At 60.7% G+C, this 22,626-nt stretch overlaps 1 protein-coding gene across 6 annotated transcripts in view; it reads right to left on the bottom strand.

The window, feature by feature from the left end:
• Positions 1 to 348: 348 nt before the first annotated feature.
• Positions 349 to 22,626, bottom strand: part of LOC125458849 (mastermind-like protein 2) — a 558,191-nt gene continuing 535,913 nt past the window's right edge. For all 6 annotated transcript variants that reach the window (XM_048544602.2, XM_048544599.2, XM_059651351.1 and 3 more), the window contains exon 5: positions 349 to 2,151. In XM_048544602.2, the coding sequence (XP_048400559.1) occupies positions 1,124 to 2,151 (1,028 nt within the window). In that variant the 3' untranslated portion in view covers positions 349 to 1,123. The remainder of the gene's footprint in view (positions 2,152 to 22,626) is intronic.

The raw sequence follows: 22,626 nt of genomic DNA on the forward strand, positions 1-22,626 counted from the left end.
GCAAGGCGCAGTATTCCTCTCATATTTTTACAAGTAAGGAGGTGAATAGCTGAAATTAATGCCTACTGATGCCTAAATCATAATTGAGTTGCACAAATTTTAAGCAGTAGAAACATGAAAGAAACTAGATACTACGTAAAATGACAGGATCCAGCCTTGGAGTTGGACAGATGACTGAATCTTCAAAATTTTACTGCCTAAGTGGTTGATGTTGAATATATGGCAATGGCATTGAGAAAGCTACCATTAAATTGATGCTTAAAGTATGGTAGTCATCCATAATGCAGTCTTGGCACAAGGCAAGTTTATTATGATATGAAGCAAAAACTTGTCATACTATTTGTGCTCCAAGATGGTATTAAATTAAAAATAAAAGAAACACATTCATGGCAGTGAGAAAAAAATACATGTAACTAATAAAACACAAGATCACAAAAGGTTTCAGCAACAAACACATTATGAAGTTCATAATATCTTGGTAGACTGCACATCTAAAATGTACAAAGTGTCAACACGAGCTGACGGATTACAAAGAAAGCAATTTTATATTGACAGCCGTTCCATCAGTTGAATGTTCACTGTGGTAACATATTTAAATCAAAATGGGATTGATGGTGAATGAAGATCTATGGAATCAGGAATAAATCACCTGTACAACACAAGACTGCACTGCCTATGTCATGTCAAAAACACAACCTGTATTTTAAAACTGTAATACATAGTATTACTGATTGAACAATGTAGTCTGCATATTTTATACCAAATAAAAATAAACAAATTTTGCTAATATAAAAACAATGATTTTGCCTATACTGCATTTTATTGACAAATGATCCAACAAAGTATAATTACTCCTTCCTGACGTACAATATTTATTAGGAAAACATAATTTACAGAATATTTTGAACAAATACATTAATTTATGTATTGCCACTTTAAAACTCAGTGTTGCAGGCAGTACACTAGGTACATCCAGTGACTTACACCTGCTAGTATCTGGAAAGTTAGTGTCCACACCTACACAAATGCTCAATAGTCTTTAGTCCAATGCCATGATGTGTAGATGGGCGCTTTCTCTGTACAACAGCCTGGAGATCAGATAATTATACCCATCAGCCAGAATTTAATGCTGCCCCAGAAAGTCATCAAGAGTTAAGTCATTTATCCAGTCATCATTACTACTACTGCTCTTCATAATAGACTCAATGAAGTCAGATTCACTCCGAGCTCCACCCAAGGTATTGCTGTTATTGTGCTGAAGAAAGTCAAAGGAAGATACCTCGGTGGTGGGGTTCATACGGTTGAAGGATCCAGATGACTGGCCAGTGGAAGGGTAGCTGGTTGGAGCAAGACCTGGCACAGGATGGGTCTGGCTCAAATTGGTAATTCCTTGTGGTACAGATTTCATGCCAGCCATAGCTGCTGAGGACAGCCTGGGTTGATTATGCCTTGGTGACGGACCACTCATGGAAACCAAGCTTTGTCCGGACTGAGCTGGGTTCAGTTGTTGTAGTGGCCTCATCTGTCCTCCTGGTGCTATCTGGTTTGGTGGTGCAATGGTTTGATGAGGAAACGGTTGCAAATTTGACCTCATGGTCTGTTTGGAGAACAACGGGCTATTTGAGAATTGTTGCATGCTGCCATCCATTTTGGTCTGATTTTGCATTGCTGGAATCCTTTGTTGTGGCCACAGTTGAGAAGCCATGCCTGAAGTGGCTAATGAATTTGAGATTCCTTGGACAGGAATACTGGCTCCTGCCTGGTTTATGGATTGTCTGATGTGTTGGGGAGGTACAGCAGGGTTTGGTACAGAGCCAGTAAACCCCGAGACTGCTGTCCTTTGGCGAATTATAGCCTGGCTTGGCACTGCCTGGCTGGTTGACCTCATTCCCAAAGTATTTTGACTTGGCCGTAGAGGCATGTTGATGCCAGATGATGGTATGTACATGTTTTGTTGGTTGCTGGGATTACTCGGGTACATTCCCATAGTCCGGTCACTCTGACTGGCTGTCACTGCAGGAACCCCAGGTCCAAGGCTGTTCTGAGAGGTCACTTGCAGAAGCCCAGAGTTCAGCCTCATACCACAATGAGTAGCCGATGGTGGTGTTGGCAAAGGCTGCCCAGAATTTGTAGGCAAAGACTGTGCCACAGCTATAAAGGAAATGAGAAAAGGAATTAAATCTTGTTTTTGCCCAATCCTTCATAAGTGCTGGCTTGAAGATAAAGCAACTAACAAACCTGCGCAATTATAACGCCTTTTTGAAAGAGCCACTTTGCAAACATTCTTTGTTCCTTGTTGAAATGCGTTGAGAAAAACAAATTTGCATTTACGGAGAATATTTCACAACCTCAGGATGTCCCAAAGCACTTTACAGCCAATGAATTATATCTGAAGTATAGCCTCTGTTTTATTTACAGAACTCAATCAATCTGCATGCAAGAGGCTCTGACAAACGAAGTGATAATGATAGGTTTCTGAAGGAGGATCTAAGGCTGAAACGTCAGCCTTCCTGCTCCTCTGACACAAAAACAAAGTTGCTGGAAAAACTCAGCACGTCTGGCAGTATCTGTGGAGGAGATAACAGAGTTAACGTTTCGAGTCCGGTGACCCTTCCTCAGAACTGGTGGTGGCTGGGAAAACAGGGAAAACATCAGTTTATACGCAGAAAATAGGGAGGTGGATGGGGTAGGGAGTAAATGGTAGGATAGAGTGCAAAGTGAGAGAAAGACAGTAGGACAGACAAAGGAGTTGCGAATGATCAGGCTGGGAGGGTGAATTGTTGTTAACGGGGTCTAACAACAGGGGGTGTGTAATGGCAGGCTGTGTGATAACAAGGCCTGCTGTGTGGGGTGGGGGCTGGGACATGGGGGAGTTTAAGCCTTAAAATTATTGAACTCAATATTGAGTCCGGAGGCCTGTAGTGTCCCCAAGCGGAAAATGAGGTGTTGGTCCTCCAGCTTGCACTGGGCTTCACTAGTAGCAAGCCGGAGACAGAGATATTAGCCAGGGAGCAAGGTGGCGCATTGAAGTGGCATGCAACAGGTAGTTCAGAGTCTTTTTTGCGAGCAGAATGTAGATGCCCTGCAAAGCAGTCGCCAAGTCTACACTTCGTTTCCCAACGTAGAGATCACATTGTGAGCAGCAAATGCAGTAGAGACTAGATTCTTGGAAGTGCAGGGAAAGTGATGCATCACCCGGAAGGTATGTTTGGGCCCTTGGATACTGGGGAGGGAGGAGGTAAATGGGCAGGTGTTGTACCTTCCCCTATCTGGAGAAGGTGCTGTAGGGCTGCGGGGAGGTGTTGGGGGTGAAGGAGGTATGGACCAGGGTGTCCCAAAGGGAACGGTCCCTGCGGAAGGCGGCCAAGGGAGGGGAGGGGAATGTGTGTCTGGTGGTGGCATCTTGCCGGAGGTGGCGGAAATGGTGTCTGATGATCTTCTGGATGTGGATGCTGGAAGGATGGAAGGTGAGGATGAGCGGGACCCTATCACTGTTGGGGGAGGGAAGAAAGCGGGGGGAGGGAAGGAAGAGAAGGGGGGGGAGGGAAGAGAAGGGGGGGGAGGGAAGAGAAGGGGGGGGAGGGAAGAGAGGGGGCGGGGGGGAGGGAAGAAAAGGGGGGGGAGGGAAGAAGTGTGGGAGATGGGTTGGACCCGATTGCGGGCCCTATCAACAACGAAGCTGGGGAATCCTCGCTCGAGGAAGAATGTGGACATTTCGGAGGATCTGTTGTCAAAGTTGGCCTCAAAAAAGTTTTCCTGTTCCTCTTGTATTAGACATAATGGGTACTGCAGATGCTGGAGAATCCAAGATAACAAAAAGTGTGGAGCTGGATGAACACAGCAGGCCAAGCGACATCTCAGGAGCAGAAAAGCTGACGTTTCGGGCATAGACCCTTCTCTGTTGAAGGGTCTAGGCCCGAAAAGTCAGCTTTTGTGCTCCTGAGATGCTGCTTGGCTTCCTGTTCCTCTGATGCTGCTTGGCCTGCTGTGTTCATCCAGCTCTACACCTTGTAATCTCTGAAGTGATAATGATAGTTTTGTTTAGAAATTTGTTTGTGGAGAGAAGCATATTGGCTTTTAACACTGAATCAAGGTTGACACCTGATGTTGAAATGTATCAGTTCATTATTTGCACACACATCTAAAGTTAGCAAGCAAAATAAAATGTTACCAAACGTATTTTCCTGAGGCAGAATCTGCAATATACTCTGCCTGCAGTATTGATTGATGGTAGACACTACTTCAGGCTCTGATTACAAGATGTGGCTTTTATATTATTTGTTCACAGAATGTGGGCCTTACTGGCAATGATGTGGAGGTGCTGGTATTGGACCGGGGTGGACAAGGTTATAGTCCCACAGAGATAATGGGAACTGCAGATGCTGGAGAATTCCAAGATAATAAAATGTAAGGCTGGATGAACACAGCAGGCCAAGCAGCATCTCAGGAGCACAAAAGCTGACGTTTCGGGCCTAGACCCTTCATCAGAGAGGGGGATGGGGAGAGGGAACTGGAATAAATAGGGAGAGAGGGGGAGGCGGACCGAAGATGGAGAGAAAAGAAGATAGGTGGAGAGGAGAGTATAGGTGGGGAGGTAGAGAGGGGATAGGCCAGTCCAGGGAAGACGGACAGGTCAAGGAGGTGGGATGAGGTTAGTAGGTAGATGGGGGTGCGACTTGGGTGAGAGGAAAAACCGGTTGGGGAGGCAGAGACAGGTTGGACTGGTTTTGGGATGCAGTGGGTGGAGGGGAAGAGCTGGGCTGGTTGTGTGGTGCAGTGGGGGGAGGGGACGAACTGGGCTGGTTTAGGGATGCAGTAGGGGAAGGGGAGATTTTCAAACTGGTGAAGTCCACATTGATACCATTAGGCTGCAGGGTTCCCAGGCGGAATATGAGTTGCTGCTCCTGCAACCTTCGGGTGGCATCATTGTGGCACTGCAGGAGGCCCATGACGGACATGTCATCTAGAGAATGGGAGGGGGAGTGGAAATGGTTTGCGACTGGGAGGTGCAGTTGTTTGTTGCGAACTGAGCGGAGGTGTTCTGCAAAGCGGTCTCCAAGCCTCCGCTTGGTTTCCCCAATGTAGAGGAAGCCACACCGGGTACAGTGGATGCAGTATACCACATTGGCAGATGTGCAGGTGAACCTCTGCTTAATGTGGAATGTCATCTTGGGGCCTGGGATAGGGGTGAGGGAGGAGGTGTGGGGGCAAGTGTAGCATTTCCTGTGGTTGCAGGGGAAGGTGCCGGGTGTGGTGGGGTTGGAGGGCAGTGTGGAGCGAACAAGGGAGTCACGGAGAGAGTGGTCTCTCCGGAAAGCAGACAGGGGTGGGGATGGAAAAATGTCTTGGGTGGTGGGGTTAGATTGTAAATGGCGTAAGTGTCGGAGGATGATGCGTTGTATTCGGAGGTTGGTAGGGTGGTGTGTGAGAACGAGGGGGATCCTCTTTGGGCAGTTGTGGGGGGGGCGGGGTGTGAGGGATGTGTTGCGGGAAATATTGGGGAAACCAAGCGGAGGCTTGGAGACCGCTTTGCAGAACACCTCCGCTCAGTTCGCAACAAACAACTGCACCTCCCAGTCGCAAACCATTTCCACTCCCCCTCCCATTCTCTAGATGACATGTCAGTCATGGGTCTCCTGCACTGCCACAATGATGCCACCCGAAGGTTGCAGGAACAGCAACTCATATTCCGCCTGGGAACCCTGCAGCCTAATGGTATCAACGTGGACTTCACCAGTTTCAAAATCTCCCCTTCCCCTACTGCATCCCTAAACCAGCCCAGTTCGTCCCCTCCCCCCACTGCACCACACAACCAGCCCAGCTCTTTCCCCCCCACCCACTGCATCCCAAAACCAGTCCAACCTGTCTCTGCCTCCCTAACCGGTTCTTCCTCTCACCCATCCCTTCCTCCTACCCCAAGCCGCACCCCCAGCTACCTACTAACCTCATCCCACCTCCTTGACCTGTCCGTCTTCCCTGGACTGACCTATCCCCTCCCTACCTCCCCACCTATACTCTCTCCACCTATCTTCTTTTCTCTCCATCTTCGGTCCGCCTCCCCCTCTCTCCCTGTTTATTCCAGTTCCCTCTCCCCATCCCACTCTCTGATGAAGGGTCTAGGCCCGAAACGTCAGCTTTTGTGCTCCTGAGATGCTGCTTGGCCTGCTGTGTTCATCCAGCCTCACATTTTATTATATTATAGTCCCACAGGTTTATTTGAAAACACAAGCTTTAGGAGTCTTAGCCCATCTTCAGTTGTTAGTGAGAGAGGTAGCATCAGACAGAATTTATAACTAAAAGATCAAGGGCTCTTACCATTGATGATGATGTGCTAAACAAAGCTAAGATGCTGTTAAATCTTTAATCAGTTAGAAGGTTTTATTGATTAAAACATATATGTAAAACCCCAAATTTCTTTCAAGTCACTGTCCTGAGAGAACTAAAAGGTTTTATCAGTGTAAAGAAGTAGTGACATTTTAGGTCAGACAATGCGAGGAATCACTGAAACAACTACATAGCGAAATCAGTCAAATCCCACTATCAGACATACCATGGATTACTCTTCAGAATCTGTCTCATTCTTGGACACACGCATCTCTATCAGGGACAGTCACCTCAGAAGCTCACTCTACTGCAAGCCCATGGATAATTTCAATGCTGCACTTCTCTAGCTTCTGCCTGAAACAAAATAAAATAGCTATCCGCTATGGACAGGCCCTACACATACACCGAATCAGTTCAGATGAGGAATGAGACAGATAGCTGAAAGTGTTGAAGGACACCCTCACAGGAACAGGATACAATGCTCAGCTCATCGAATGCCAATTCAACGTGTCACAGCGAAAAACTGTAATGGCCCCCATCAGAAGGCATACACGGGATACGTCCAACAGGGTAGGTACACTTGGTCATCCAGTATTTCCCAGGAATGGAGAAACTACACCATGTTCTTCACTGGTTTCAACACATTATCGATGACAATGAGCACCTCACCAAGATCTTCCCCATGCTTCCACTTCTCGCCTTCAAAACAACCGCCAAATCTTAAACAGGCCATCGTTCACAGTAAGCTGCGCGGCCTTGAGGACCACATCAACCACATAACCCTGTCATGGAAATCTCTGCAAGACATGTCAGATCATTGAAATAGACACTACCATCCCACGTGAGGACACCACCCTCCACATGGTCAGCAGATACTCATGTGACTCAGACAACACTGTCTATCTCATATACTGCAGGCAAAGATGCCCCAAGGCACAATCCATTGTCAACACATCTGCACATCACCAACGGACGAACAGACACCACGTAACAATCACCAGACAGGGACGCTCCCTCTCAGTGGGGGAACACTTCAAGGGGCAAGAACATTCAGCCTCAGATCTTTAGGTAAATGTCCTCTAAGGAGGACTTCAGGATACACAATGCAGAATTGCTGAGCAGAGGCTAATAGCCAAGATCAGTACCCATGAGGACAGCCTCAACCCGGATCTGGGGTTCATATCTCACTCCCCCTCCTGCCGTCACACACACACCCCTAAACCACAGCACCCTCACTCCAGCTCTCTCTCCCTCAGACACACACTCCACCTCCGTCCCACACACCCACCCCATCGCTCCACCTCTGCGCACACACACCCACACCGCTCGTTACACCTCCCTCCCGCACACACACAGCCCACTTGCTCCACCTCCACCCCGCACACACACCTCGCTCCACCTCCCTCCCGCACACACACCTCGCTCCACCTCCCTCCCGCACACACACCTCGCTCCACCTCCCTCCCGCACACACCCCTCGCTCCACCTCCCTCCAGCACACGCACACCCCTCGCTCCACCTCCCTCCAGCACACGCACACCCCTCGCTCCACCTCCCTCCAGCACACGAGCACAACCCTCGCTCCACCTCCCTCCCAAACACACACACCCATCGCTCCACCTCCCTCCAGCACACACACACACCCCTCGCTCCACCTCCCTCCAGCACACACACACACCCCTCGCTCCACCTCCCTCCAGCACACACACACACACCTCGCTCCACCTCCCTCCAGCACACACACACACACCTCGCTCCACCTCCCTCCAGCACACACACACACACCTCGCTCCACCTCCCTCCCGCACACACACCTCGCTCCACCTCCCTCCCGCACACACCCCTCGCTCCACCTCCCTCCCGCACACGCACACACCCCTCACTCCGCCTCCCTCCTGAACACACACACCCCTCGCTCCACCTCCCTCCAGCACACACACACACCCCTCGCTCCACCTCCCTCCAGCACACGCACACACCCCTCGCTCCACCTCCCTCCAGCACACACACACACACCCCTCGCTCCACCTCCCTCCAGCACACACACACACCCCTCGCTCCACCTCCCTCCAGCACACACACACACCCCTCGCTCCACCTCCCTCCAGCACACACACACACACCTCGCTCCACCTCCCTCCCGCACACACACCTCGCTCCACCTCCCTCCCGCACACACCCTTCGTTCCACCTCCCTCCTGCACACGCACACACCCCTCGCTCCGCCTCCCTCCCGCACACCCCTCGCTCCGCCTCCCTCCCGCACATCCCTCGCTCCGCCTCCCTCCCGCACACATACACACACACACACACACCCCGCGCTCCACCTCCGTCCCGCGCACACGCACACCCCTCGCTCCGCCTCCCTCCCGCACACATACACACACACCCCGCGCTCTGCCTCCCTCCTGCACACGCGCACACCCCTCGCTCCGCCTCCCTTCCACACACACACACAGAAACACACACACACACACAGACCCCACGCTCGGCCTCCCTCCCGCACACACACACACACCCCTCGCTCGGCCTCGCTCCCCCAGCACACACACACACCCCTCGCTCCGCCTCCATCCAGCACACACACACACCCCTCGCTCCACCTCCCTCCCACACAGAACACACACCCCTCGCTCCAACTCCCTAGCGCGCACACACACACTCCGCGCTCCACCTCCCTCCCGCACACACACACACCCTACACTCCACCTCCCTCCCGCACACACACACACACCCTACGCTCCACTTCCCTCCCGCACACACACACCCTACGCTCCACCTCCCTCCCGCACACACACACCCTAAGCTCCACCTCCCTCCCGCACACACACACACACACCCCGCGCTCCACCTCCCTCCTGCACACACACACACCCTACGCTCCACCTCCCTCCCGCACACGCACACACCCCTCGCTCCACCTCCCTCCCGCACACACACCTCGCTCCACCTCCCTCCCGCACACACACCTCGCTCCACCTCCCTCCCGCACACACACCTCGCTCCACCTCCCTCCCGCACACACACCTCGCTCCATCTCCCTCCCGCACACCTCGCTCCACCTCCCTCCCGCACACACACCTCGCTCCACCTCCCTCCCGCACACACACCTCGCTCCACCTCCCTCCCGCACACACACCACGCTCCACCTCCCTCCCGCACACACACCTCGCTCCACCTCCCTCCAGCACACACACGCCCCTCGCTCCACCTCCCTCCAGCACGCACAAACCCTCGCTCCACCTCCCTCCAGCACGCACACGCCCCTCGCTCCACCTCCCTCCAGCACGCACATGCCCCTCGCTCCACCTCCCTCCCGCACACACCCCTCGCTCCACCTCCCTCCCGCACACACCCCTCGCTCCACCTCCCTCCCGCACACACCCCTCGCTCCACCTCCCTCCCGCACACACACACACCCCTCGCTCCACCTCCCTCCCGCACACACACACACCCCTCGCTCCACCTCCCTCCCGCACACACACACACCCCTCGCTCCACCTCCCTCCAGCACACACACACACCACTCGCTCCACCTCCCTCCAGCACACACACACACCCCTCGCTCCACCTCCCTCCCGCACACACACACACCCCTCGCTCCACCTCCCTCCCGCACACACACACACCCCTCGCTCCACCTCCCTCCCGCACACACACACACCCCTCGCTCCACCTCCCTCCAGCACACACACACATCCCTCGCTCCGCCTCGCTCCCGCACACACACACACCCCTCGCTCCACCTCCCTGCCGCACACACACGCACACCCCTCACTCCGCCTCCCTCCCGCACACACGCACACCCCTCGCTCCGCCTCCCTCCCGCACACATGCACACCCCTCGCTCCGCCTCCCTCCCGCACACACGCACACCCCTCGCTCCGCCTCCCTCCCGCACACACACACACCCCGTGCTCTGCCTCCCTCCTGCACACACGCAGACCCCGCGCACCGTCTCCCTTCCGCACACACACACAGACACACACACATACACAGACCCCACGCTCGGCCTCCCTCCCGCACACACACACACACCCCTCGCTCGGCCTCCCTCCAGCACACACACACACCCCTCGCTCCGCTTCCATCCAGCACACACACACACTCCGCGCTCCACCTCCCACACGCGCGTGCACACACCCTACGCTCCACCTCACTCCCGCACACACCCCTCACTCCACCTCGCTCCCGAACACACACACCCCTCGCTCCACCTCCCTCCCGAACACACACACCCCTCGCTCCACCTCCATCCAGCACACGCACACACCCCTCGCTCCACCTCCCTCCAGCACACGCACACACCCCTCGCTCCACCTCCCTCCCGCACACACACACACCTCGCTCCACCTCCCTCCCGCACACACACACCTCGCTCCACCTCCCTCCCGCACACACACCTCGCTCCACCTCCCTCCCAAACACACACCTCGCTCCACCTCCCTCCCGCACACACACCTCGCTCCACCTCCCTCCCGCACACACCCCTCGCTCCACCTCCCTCCCGCACACACACCTCGCTCCACCTCCCTCCCGCACACACCCCTCGCTCCACCTCCCTCCCGCACACCCCTCGCTCCACCTCCCTCCCGAACACACACACCCCTCGCTCCACCTCCCTCCAGCACACACACACACCCCTCGCTCCACGTCCCTCCAGCACACACACACACCCCTCGCTCCACCTCCCTCCAGCACACGCACACACCCCTCGCTCCACCTCCCTCCAGCACACGCACACACCCCTCGCTCCACCTCCGTCCAGCACACACACACACACCTCGCTCCACCTCCCTCCCGCACACACACCTCGCTCCACCTCCCTCCCGCACACACCCTTCGTTCCACCTCCCTCCCGCACACGCACACACCCCTCGCTCCACCTCCCTCCCGCACACCCCTCGCTCCGCCTCCCTCCCGCACACCCCTCGCTCCGCCTCCCTCCCGCACACCCCTCGCTCCGCCTCCCTCCCGCACACCCCTCGCTCCGCCTCCCTCCCGCACACATACACACACACCCCGCGCTCTGCCTCCCTCCTGCACACGCGCACACCCCTCGCTCCGCCTCCCTTCCACACACACACACAGAAACACACACACACACACAGACCCCACGCTCGGCCTCCCTCCCGCACACACACACACACCCCTCGCTCGGCCTCGCTCCCCCAGCACACACACACACCCCTCGCTCCGCCTCCATCCAGCACACACACACACCCCTCGCTCCACCTCCCTCCCGCACAGAACACACACCCCTCGCTCCAAATCCCTAGCGCGCACACACACACTCCGCGCTCCACCTCCCTCCCGCACACACACACACCCTACACTCCACCTCCCTCCCGCACACACACACACACCCTACGCTCCACTTCCCTCCCACACACACACACACCCCTCGCTCCACCTCCCTCCAGCGCACACACACGCCTCGCTCCACCTCCCTCCCGCGCACACACACCCCTCGCTCCACCTCCCTCCCGCACACACACACCCCTCGCTCCACCTCCCTCCCGCACACACACGCCCTACGCTCCACCTCCCTCCCGCACACACACACCCTAAGCTCCACCTCCCTCCCGCACACACACACACACACCCCGCGCTCCACCTCCCTCCTGCACACACACACACCCTACGCTCCACCTCCCTCCCGCACACACACACACACACCCCGCGCTCCACCTCCCTCCCGCACACACACACCCTACGCTCCACCTCACTCCCGCACACACACACACCACTCGCTCGACCTCCCTTCAGCACACGCACACACCCCTCGCTCCACCTCCCTCCCGCACACGCACACACCCCTCGCTCCACCTCCCTCCCGCACACACACCTCGCTCCACCTCCCTCCCGCACACACACCTCGCTCCACCTCCCTCCCGCACACACACCTAGCTCCATCTCCCTCCCGCACACCTCGCTCCACCTCCCTCCCGCACACACACCTCGCTCCACCTCCCTCCCGCACACACACCTCGCTCCACCTCCCTCCCGCACACACACCTCGCTCCACCTCCCTCCCGCACACACACCTCGCTCCACCTCCCTCCCGCACACACACCTCGCTCCACCTCCCTCCAGCACACACACGCCCCTCGCTCCACCTCCCTAGAGCACGCACATGCCCCTCGCTCCACCTCCCTCCAGCACGCACACGCCCCTCGCTCCACCTCCCTCCAGCACGCACACGCCCCTCGCTCCACCTCCCTCCCGCACACACCCCTCGCTCCACCTCCCTCCCGCACACACCCCTCGCTCCACCTCCCTCCCGCACACACCCCTCGCTCCACCTCCCTCCACCTCCCTCCCGCACACACACACACCCCTCGCTCCACCTCCCTCCCGCACACACACACACACCCCTCGCTCCACCTCCCTCCCGCACAGACACACACCCCTCGCTCCACCTCCCTCCAGCACACACACACACCCCTCGCTCCACCTCCCTCCAGCACACACACACACCCCTCGCTCCACCTCCCTCCCGCACACACACACACCCCTCGCTCCACCTCCCACCCGCACACACACACACCCCTCGCTACACCTCACTCCAGCACACACACACATCCCTCGCTCCGCCTCGCTCCCGCACACACACACACCCCTCGCTCCACCTCCCTGCCGCACACACACGCACACCCCTCGCTCCGCCTCCCTCCCGCACACACGCACACCCCTCGCTCCGCCTCCCTCCCGCACACACACACACCCCGTGCTCTGCCTCCCTCCTGCACACACGCAGACCACGCGCACCGTCTCCCTTCCGCACACACACACAGACACACACACACACACAGACCCCACGCTCGGCCTCCCTCCCGCACACACACACACACCCCTCGCTCGGCCTCCCTCCAGCACACACACACACCCCTCGCTCCGCTTCCATCCAGCACACACACACACTCCGCGCTCCACCTCCCACACGCGCGTGCACACACCCTACGCTCCACCTCACTCCCGCACACACACACACCCCTCACTCCACCTCCCTCCCGAACACACACACCCCTCGCTCCACCTCCCTCCCGAACACACACACCCCTCGCTCCACCTCCATCCAGCACACGCACACACCCCTCGCTCCACCTCCCTCCAGAACACGCACACACCCCTCGCTCCACCTCCCTCCAGCACACGCACCCACACCTCGCTCCACCTCCCTCCCGCACACACACCTCGCTCCACCTCCCTCCCGCACACACACCTCGCTCCACCTCCCTCCCGCACACACCCCTCGCTCCACCTCCCTCCAGCACACGCACACCCCTCGCTCCACCTCCCTGCCGCACACAAACACACCCCTCGCTCCACCTCCCTCACGCAGAGAACACACACACACACCCCTCGCTCCACCTCCCTCCCGCACACACCCCTCGCTCCACCTCCCTTCCGCACACACCCCTCGCTCCACCTCCCTCCCGCACACGCACCTCGCTCCACCTCCCTCCCGCACACAAACACACCCCTCGCTCCACCTCCCTCCCGCACACACACCTCGCTCCACCTCCCTCCCGCACACAAACACACCCCTCGCTCCACCTCTATCCCGCAGAGAACACACACACACACCCCTCGCTCCATCTCCCTCCCGCACACACCCTCGCTCCACCTCCCTCCCGCACACACACCTCGCTCCACCTCCCTCCCGCACACACACATACCCCTCGCACCACCTCCCTCCAGCACACACACACACCCCTCGCTCCACCTCCCTCCAGCACACACACACACACCCCTCGCTCCACCTCCCTCCCGCACACACAGACACACACCCCTCGCTCCACCTCCCTCCCGCACACACACACACCCCTCGCTCCACCTCCCTCCAGCACACACACACACCCCTCGCTCCACCTCGCTCCCGCACACACACACACACCCCTCGCTCCATCTCCCTCCCGTACACACACACACACCCCTCGCTCCCGCACACACACACACCCCTCGCTCCACCTCCCTCCCGCACACACACACCCCGCGCTCCGCCTCCCTCCCGCACACACGCACACCCTGCGCTCTGCCTCCCTCCCGCACACACCGCGCTCCGCCTCCCTCCCGCACACACGCACACCCCTCGCTCCGCCTCCCTCCCGCACACACGCACACCCCTCGCTCCGCCTCCCTCCCGCACACACACACACCCCGTGCTCTGCCTCCCTCCTGCACACAAGCAGACCACGCGCTCCGTCTCCCTTCCGCGCACACACACACACACACACACACACACACACACACACACACACCACGCTCGGCCTCCCTCCCGCACACACACACACACCCCTCGCTCGGCCTCCCTCCAGCACACACACACACACCCCTCGCTCCGCTTCCATCCAGCACACACACACACTCCGCGCTCCACCTCCCACACGCGCGTGCACACACCCTACGCTCCACCTCACTCCCGCACACACACACACCCCTCACTCCACCTCCCTCCCGAACACACACACCCCTCGCTCCACCTCCCTCCAGCTCACGCACACACCCCTCGCTCCACCTCCCTCCAGCACACGCACCCACACCTCGCTCCACCTCCCTCCCGCACACACACACCCTACGCACAACCTCCCTCCCGCGCGCGCACAGACACACACACACAAGCACACACACACACACACGCCTCGCTCCACCTCCCTCTAGCACACACACACACCCCTCGCTCCACCTCCCTCCAGCACACACACACAGACACACACCCGACGCTCGGCCTCCCTCACACACAGAACACACACCCCGCGCTCCACCTCGCTCCCGCGCACGCACCTCGCTCCACCTCCCTCCCGCGCACGCACCTCGCTCCACCTCCCTCCCGCGCACGCACCTCGCTCCACCTCCCTCCCGCGCACGCACCTCGCTCCACCTCCCTCCCGCGCACGCACCTCGCTCCACCTCCCTCCCGCACACGCACCTCGCTCCACCTCCCTCCCGCACACGCACCTCGCTCCACCTCCCTCCGGCACACAAACACACCCCTCGCTCCACCACCCTCCCGCACACAAACACACCCCTCGCTCCACCTCCCTCCCGCAGAGAACACACACACACACCCCTCGCTCCACCTCCCTTCTGCACACACACACACCCCTCACTGCACCTCCCTCCCGCGCACACACACACCCCTCACTCCACCTCCCTCCCGCACACACACACACACACACACACACCCAACCCTCGCTCCACCTCCCTCCCGCGCGCGCGCACACACAGCCCTCACTCCACCTCCCACGTGCGCACACACACACTCAACCCTCGCTCCACCTCCCTCCAGCACACGAATACACACACCCCTCGCTCCACCTCCCTCCCGTACACACACACACACACCCAACCCTCGCTCCACCTCCCTCCCGCGCACGCACACACACACCCCCCTCACTCCACCTCCCTCCAGCACACACACACACCCTTCGCTCCACCTCCCTCCTGCACACACACGCCCCTCGCTCCCGCACACACCCCTCGCTCCACCTCCCTCCCGCACACAAACACACCCGTCGCTCCACCTCCCTCCCGCAGAGAACACACACACACACCCCTCGCTCCACCTCCCTCCCGCACACACCCCTCGGCCCACCTCCCACCAGCACACGCACCTCGCTCCACCTCCCTCCCGCACACAAACACACCCCTCGCTCCACCTCCCTCCCGCACACAAACACACCCCTCGCTCCACCTCCCTCCCGCACACAAACACACCCCTCGCTCCACCTCCCTCCCGCACACAAACACACCCCTCGCTCCACCTCCCTCCCGCACACAAACACACCCCTCGCTCCACCTCCCTCCCGCACACAAACACACCCCTCGCTCCACCTCCCTCCCGCACACAAACACACCCCTCGCTCCACCTCCCTCCCGCAGAGAACACACACACACACCCCTCGCTCCACCTCCCTCCCGCACACACCCCTCGCTCCACCTCCCTCCCGCACACACACCTCGCTCCACCTCCGTCCCGCACACACCCCTCGCTCCACCTCCCTCCCGCACACACACCTCGCTCCACCTCCCCCCGCACACACCCCTCGCTCCACCTCCCTCCCGCACACACACCTCGCTCCACCTCCCTCCCGCACACAAACACACCCCTCGCTCCACCTCCCTTCCGCACACACGCACACCCCTCGCTCCGCCTCCCTCCCGCACACACGCACACCCCTCGCTCCGCCTCCCTCCCGCACACAAACACACCCCTCGCTCCACCTCCCTCCCGCACACAAACACACCCCTCGCTCCACCTCCCTCCCGCACACAAACACACCCCTCGCTCCACCTCCCTCCCGCACACAAACACACCCCTCGCTCCACCTCCCTCCCGCAGAGAACACACACACACACCCCTCGCTCCACCTCCCTTCTGCACACACACACACCCCTCACTGCACCTCCCTCCCGCGCACACACACACCCCTCACTCCACCTCCCTCCCGCACACACACACACACACCCAACCCTCGCTCCACCTCCCTCCCGCGCGCGCGCACACACAGCCCTCACTCCACCTCCCACGCGCGCACACACACACTCAACCCTCGCTCCACCTCCCTCCAGCACACGAATACACACACCCCTCGCTCCACCTCCCTCCCGTACACACACACACACACCCAACCCTCGCTCCACCTCCCTCCCGCGCACGCACACACACACCCCCCTCACTCCACCTCCCTCCTGCACACACACACACACACGCCCCTCGCTCCCGCACACACTCCTCGCTCCACCTCCCTCCCGCACACAAACACACCCGTCGCTCCACCTCCCTCCCGCAGAGAACACACACACACACCCTCGCTCCACCTCCCTCCCGCACACACCCCTCGCTCCACCTCCCTCCCGCACACACCCCTCGCTCCACCTCCCCCCCGCACACACCCCTCGCTCCACCTCCCCCCGCACACACCCCTCGCTCCACCTCCCTCCCGCACACACACCTCGCTCCACCTCCCTCCCGCACACACACCTCGCTCCACCTCCCTCCCGCACACAAACACACCCCTCGCTCCACCTCCCTCCCGCACACACGCACACCCCTCGCTCCGCCTCCCTCCCGCACACACGCACACCCCTCGCTCCGCCTCCCTCCCGCACACAAACACACCCCTCGCTCCACCTCCCTCCCGCACACAAACACACCCCTCGCTCCACCTCCCTCCCGCACACAAACACACCCCTCGCTCCACCTCCCTCCCGCACACAAACACACCCCTCGCTCCACCTCCCTCCCGCAGAGAACACACACACACACCCCTCGCTCCACCTCCCTCCCGCACACACCCCTCGCTCCACCTCCCTCCCGCACACACCCCTCGCTCCACCTCCCTCCCGCACACACACCTCGCTCCACCTTCCCCCGCACACACCCCTCGCTCCACCTCCCTCCCGCACACACACCTCGCTCCACCTCCCTCCCGCACACAAACACACCCCTCGCTCCACCTCCCTCCCGCACACACGCACATCCCTCGCTCCGCCTCCCTCCCGCACACACGCACACCCCTCGCTCCGCCTCCCTCCCGCACACACACACACCCCGTGCTCTGCCTCCCTCCTGCACACAAGCAGACCCCGCGCTCCGTCTCCCTTCCGCACACACACACACACACACACACACACACACACACACACACAGACCCCACGCTCGGCCTCCCTCCCGCACACACACACACACACACACACACCCCTCGCTCGGCCTCCCTCCAGCACACACACACACCCCTCGCTCCGCTTCCATCCAGCACACACACACACTCCGCGCTCCACCTCCCACACGCGCGTGCACACACCCTACGCTCCACCTCACTCCCGCACACACACACACCCCTCACTCCACCTCCCTCCCGAACACACACACCCCTCGCTCCACCTCCCTCCAGCTCACGCACACACCCCTCGCTCCACCTCCCTCCAGCACACGCACCCACACCTCGCTCCACCTCCCTCCCGCACACACACACCCTACGCTCCACCTCCCTCCCGCGCGCGCACAGACACACACACACAAGCACACACACACACACACGCCTCGCACCACCTCCCTCTAGCACACACACACCCCTCGCTCCACCTCCCTCCAGCACACACACACAGACACACACCCCACGCTCGGCCTCCCTCACACACAGAACACACACCCCGCGCTCCACCTCCCTCCCGCGCACACACCTCGCTCCACCTCCCTCCCGCGCACGCACCGCGCACCACCTCCCTCCCGCGCACGCACCTCGCTCCACCTCCCTCCCGCGCACGCACCTCGCTCCACCTCCCTCCCGCACACAAACACAACCCTCGCTCCACCACCCTCCCGCACACAAACACACCCCTTGCTCCACCTCCCTCCCGCAGAGAACACACACACACACACCCCTCGCTCCACCGCCCTTCTGCACACACACACACCCCTCACTGCACCTCCCTCCCGCGCACACACCCAACCCTCGCTCCACCTCCCTCCCGCGCGCGCGCGCACACACACACAGCCCTCACTCCACCTCCCACATGCGCACACACACACTCAACCCTCGCTCCACCTCCCTCCAGCACACGAATACACACACCCCTCGCTCCACCTCCCTCCCGTACACACACACACGCACACACACACCCAACCCTCGCTCCACCTCCCTCCCGCGCACGCACACACACACCCCCCTCACTCCACCTCCCTCCAGCACACACACACACCCTTCGCTCCACCTCCCTCCTGCGCACACACCCAACCCTCGCTCCACCTCCCTCCCGCACGCGCGCACACACACACACAGCCCTCACTCCACCTCCCACACGCGCACACACACACTCAACCCTCGCTCCACCTCCCTCCAGCACACGAATACACACACCCCTCGCTCCACCTCCCTCCCGTACACACACACACGCACACACACACCCAACCCTCGCTCCACCTCCCTCCCGCGCACGCACACACACACCCCCCTCACTCCACCTCCCTCCAGCACACACACACACCCTTCGCTCCACCTCCATCCTGCACACACACACACACACACACACACACACACACACACACACGCCCCTCGCTCCCGCACACACCCCTCGCTCCACCTCCCTCCCGCACACAAACACACCCCTCGCTCCACCTCCCTCCCGCAGAGAACACACACACACACCCCTCGCTCCACCTCCCTCCCGCACACACCCCTCGCTCCACCTCCCTCCCGCACACGCACCTCACTCCACCTCCCTCCCGCACACGCACCTCGCTCCACCTCCCTCCCGCACACAAACACACCCCTCGCTCCACCTCCTTCCTGCACACAAACACACCCCTCGCTCCACCTCCCTCCCGCACACAAACACACCCCTCGCTCCACCTCCCTCCCGCACACAAACACACCCCTCGCTCCACCTCCCTCCCGCAGAGAACACACACACACACACCCCTCGCTCCACCTCCCTCCCGCACACACCCCTCGCTCCACCTCCCTCCCGCACACACACCTCGCTGCACCTCCCTCCCGCACACACACCTCGCTCCACCTCCCTCCCGCACACAAACACACCCCTCCCTCCCGCACACAAACACACCCCTCGCTCCACCTCCCTCCCGCAGAGAACACACACACACACACCCCTCGCTCCACCTCCCTCCCGCACACACCCCTCGCTCCACCTCCCTCCCGCACACACCCCTCGCTCCACCTCCCTCCCGCACACACACCTCGCTCCACCTCCCTCCCGCACACACACACCCTACGCTCCACCTCCCGCCCGCACACACACACACACACACCCCTCGCTCCACCTCCCTCCCGCACACACACACACCCCTCGCTCCACCTCCATCCAGCACACACACACACCCCTCGCTCCACCTCGCACCCGCACACACACACACACCCCTCGCTCCACCTCCCTCCCGCACACACACACACATCCCTCGCTCCCGCACACACACACACCCCGCGCTCCGCCTCCCTCCCGCGTACACGCACACACCGCGCTCCGCCTCCCTCCCGCACACACGCACACCCCGTGCTCTGCCTCCCTGCTGTACACACGCAGACCCCGCGCTCCGCCTCCCTTCCGCACACACACACACACACACACACACACACACACACACACACACACACACACACCCCCCACGCTTGGCCTCCCTCCCGCACACACACACACACCGCTCGCTCCGCTTCCATCCAGCACACACACACACCCCTCGCTCCACCTCCCTCCCACACAGAACACACACTCCGCGCTCCACCTCCCACACGCGCGTGCACACACCCTACGCTCCACCTCACTCCCGCACACACACACACCCCTCGCTCCACCTCACTCCCGCATACACACACACCCCTCACTCCACCTCCCTCCAGCACACACACACACCCCTCGCTCCACCTCCCTCCCGAACATACACACCCCTCGCTCCACCTCCCTCCAGCACACGCACACACCCCTCGCTCCACCTCCCTCCAGCACACGCACACACCCCTCGCTCCACCTCCCTCCCGCACACGCACACACCCCTCGCTCCACCTCCCTCCCGCACACGCACACACCCCTCGCTCCACCTCCCTCCCGCACACGCACCCACACCTCGCTCCACCTCCCTCCAGCACACGCACACACCCCTCGCTCCACCTCCCTCCCGCACACGCACACACACCTCGCTCCACCTCCCTCCCGAACACACACACCCCTCGCTCCACCTCCCTCCCGAACACACACACCCCTCGCTCCACCTCCCTCCAGCACACGCACACACCCCTCGCTCCACCTCCCTCCAGCACACGCACAAACCCCTCGCTCCACCTCCCTCCCGCACACGCACCCACACCTCGCTCCACCTCCCTCCCGCACACAAACACACCCCTCGCTCCACCTCCCTCCCGCACACAAACACACCCCTCGCTCCACCTCCCTCCCGCACACAAACACACCCCTCGCTCCACCTCCCTCCCGCAGAGAACACACACACACACCCCTCGCTCCACCTCCCTCCCGCACACACCCCTCGCTCCACCTCCCTCCCGCACACACCCCTCGCTCCACCTCCCTCCCGCACACACCCCTCGCTCCACCTCCCCCCGCACACACCCCTCGCTCCACCTCCCTCCCGCACACACACCTCGCTCCACCTCCCTCCCGCACACAAACACACCCCTCGCTCCACCTCCCTCCCGCACACACGCACACCCCTCGCTCCGCCTCCCTCCCGCACACACGCACACCCCTCGCTCCGCCTCCCTCCCGCAAACACACCCCTCGCTCCGCCTCCCTCCCGCACACAAACACACCCCTCGCTCCACCTCCCTCCCGCACACAAACACACCCCTCGCTCCACCTCCCTCCCGCACACAAACACACCCCTCGCTCCACCTCCCTCCCGCACACAAACACACCCCTCGCTCGGCCTCCCTCCAGCACACACACACACCCCTCGCTCCACCTCCCACACGCGCGTGCACACACCCTACGCTCCACCTCACTCCCGCACACACACACACCCCTCACTCCACCTCCCTCCCGAACACACACACCCCTCGCTCCACCTCCCTCCCGCAGAGAACACACACACACACCCCTCGCTCCACCTCCCTCCCGCACACACCCCTCGCTCCACCTCCCTCCCGCACACACCCCTCGCTCCACCTCCCTCCCGCACACACACCTCGCTCCACCTTCCCCCGCACACACCCCTCGCTCCACCTCCCTCCCGCACACACACCTCGCTCCACCTCCCTCCCGCACACAAACACACCCCTCGCTCCACCTCCCTCCCGCACACACGCACACCCCTCGCTCCGCCTCCCTCCCGCACACACGCACACCCCTCGCTCCGCCTCCCTCCCGCACACACGCACACCCCTCGCTCCGCCTCCCTCCCGCACACACACACACCCCGTGCTCTGCCTCCCTCCTGCACACAAGCAGACCCCGCGCTCCGTCTCACTTCCGCACACACACACACACACACACACACACAGACCCCACGCTCGGCCTCCCTCCCGCACACACACACACACACACCCCTCGCTCGGCCTCCCTCCAGCACACACACACACCCCTCGCTCCACCTCCCACACGCGCGTGCACACACCCTACGCTCCACCTCACTCCCGCACACACACACACCCCTCACTCCACCTCCCTCCCGAACACACACACCCCTCGCTCCACCTCCCTCCAGCACACGCACCCACACCTCGCTCCACCTCCCTCCCGCACACACACACCCTACGCTCCACCTCCCTCCCGCGCGCGCACAGACACACACACACAAGCACACACACACACACACACACACGCCTC

The sequence above is a fragment of the Stegostoma tigrinum genome, chromosome 15, assembly GCF_030684315.1.
Source record: "Stegostoma tigrinum isolate sSteTig4 chromosome 15, sSteTig4.hap1, whole genome shotgun sequence".
Taxonomy (NCBI): Eukaryota; Metazoa; Chordata; class Chondrichthyes; order Orectolobiformes; family Stegostomatidae; genus Stegostoma; species Stegostoma tigrinum.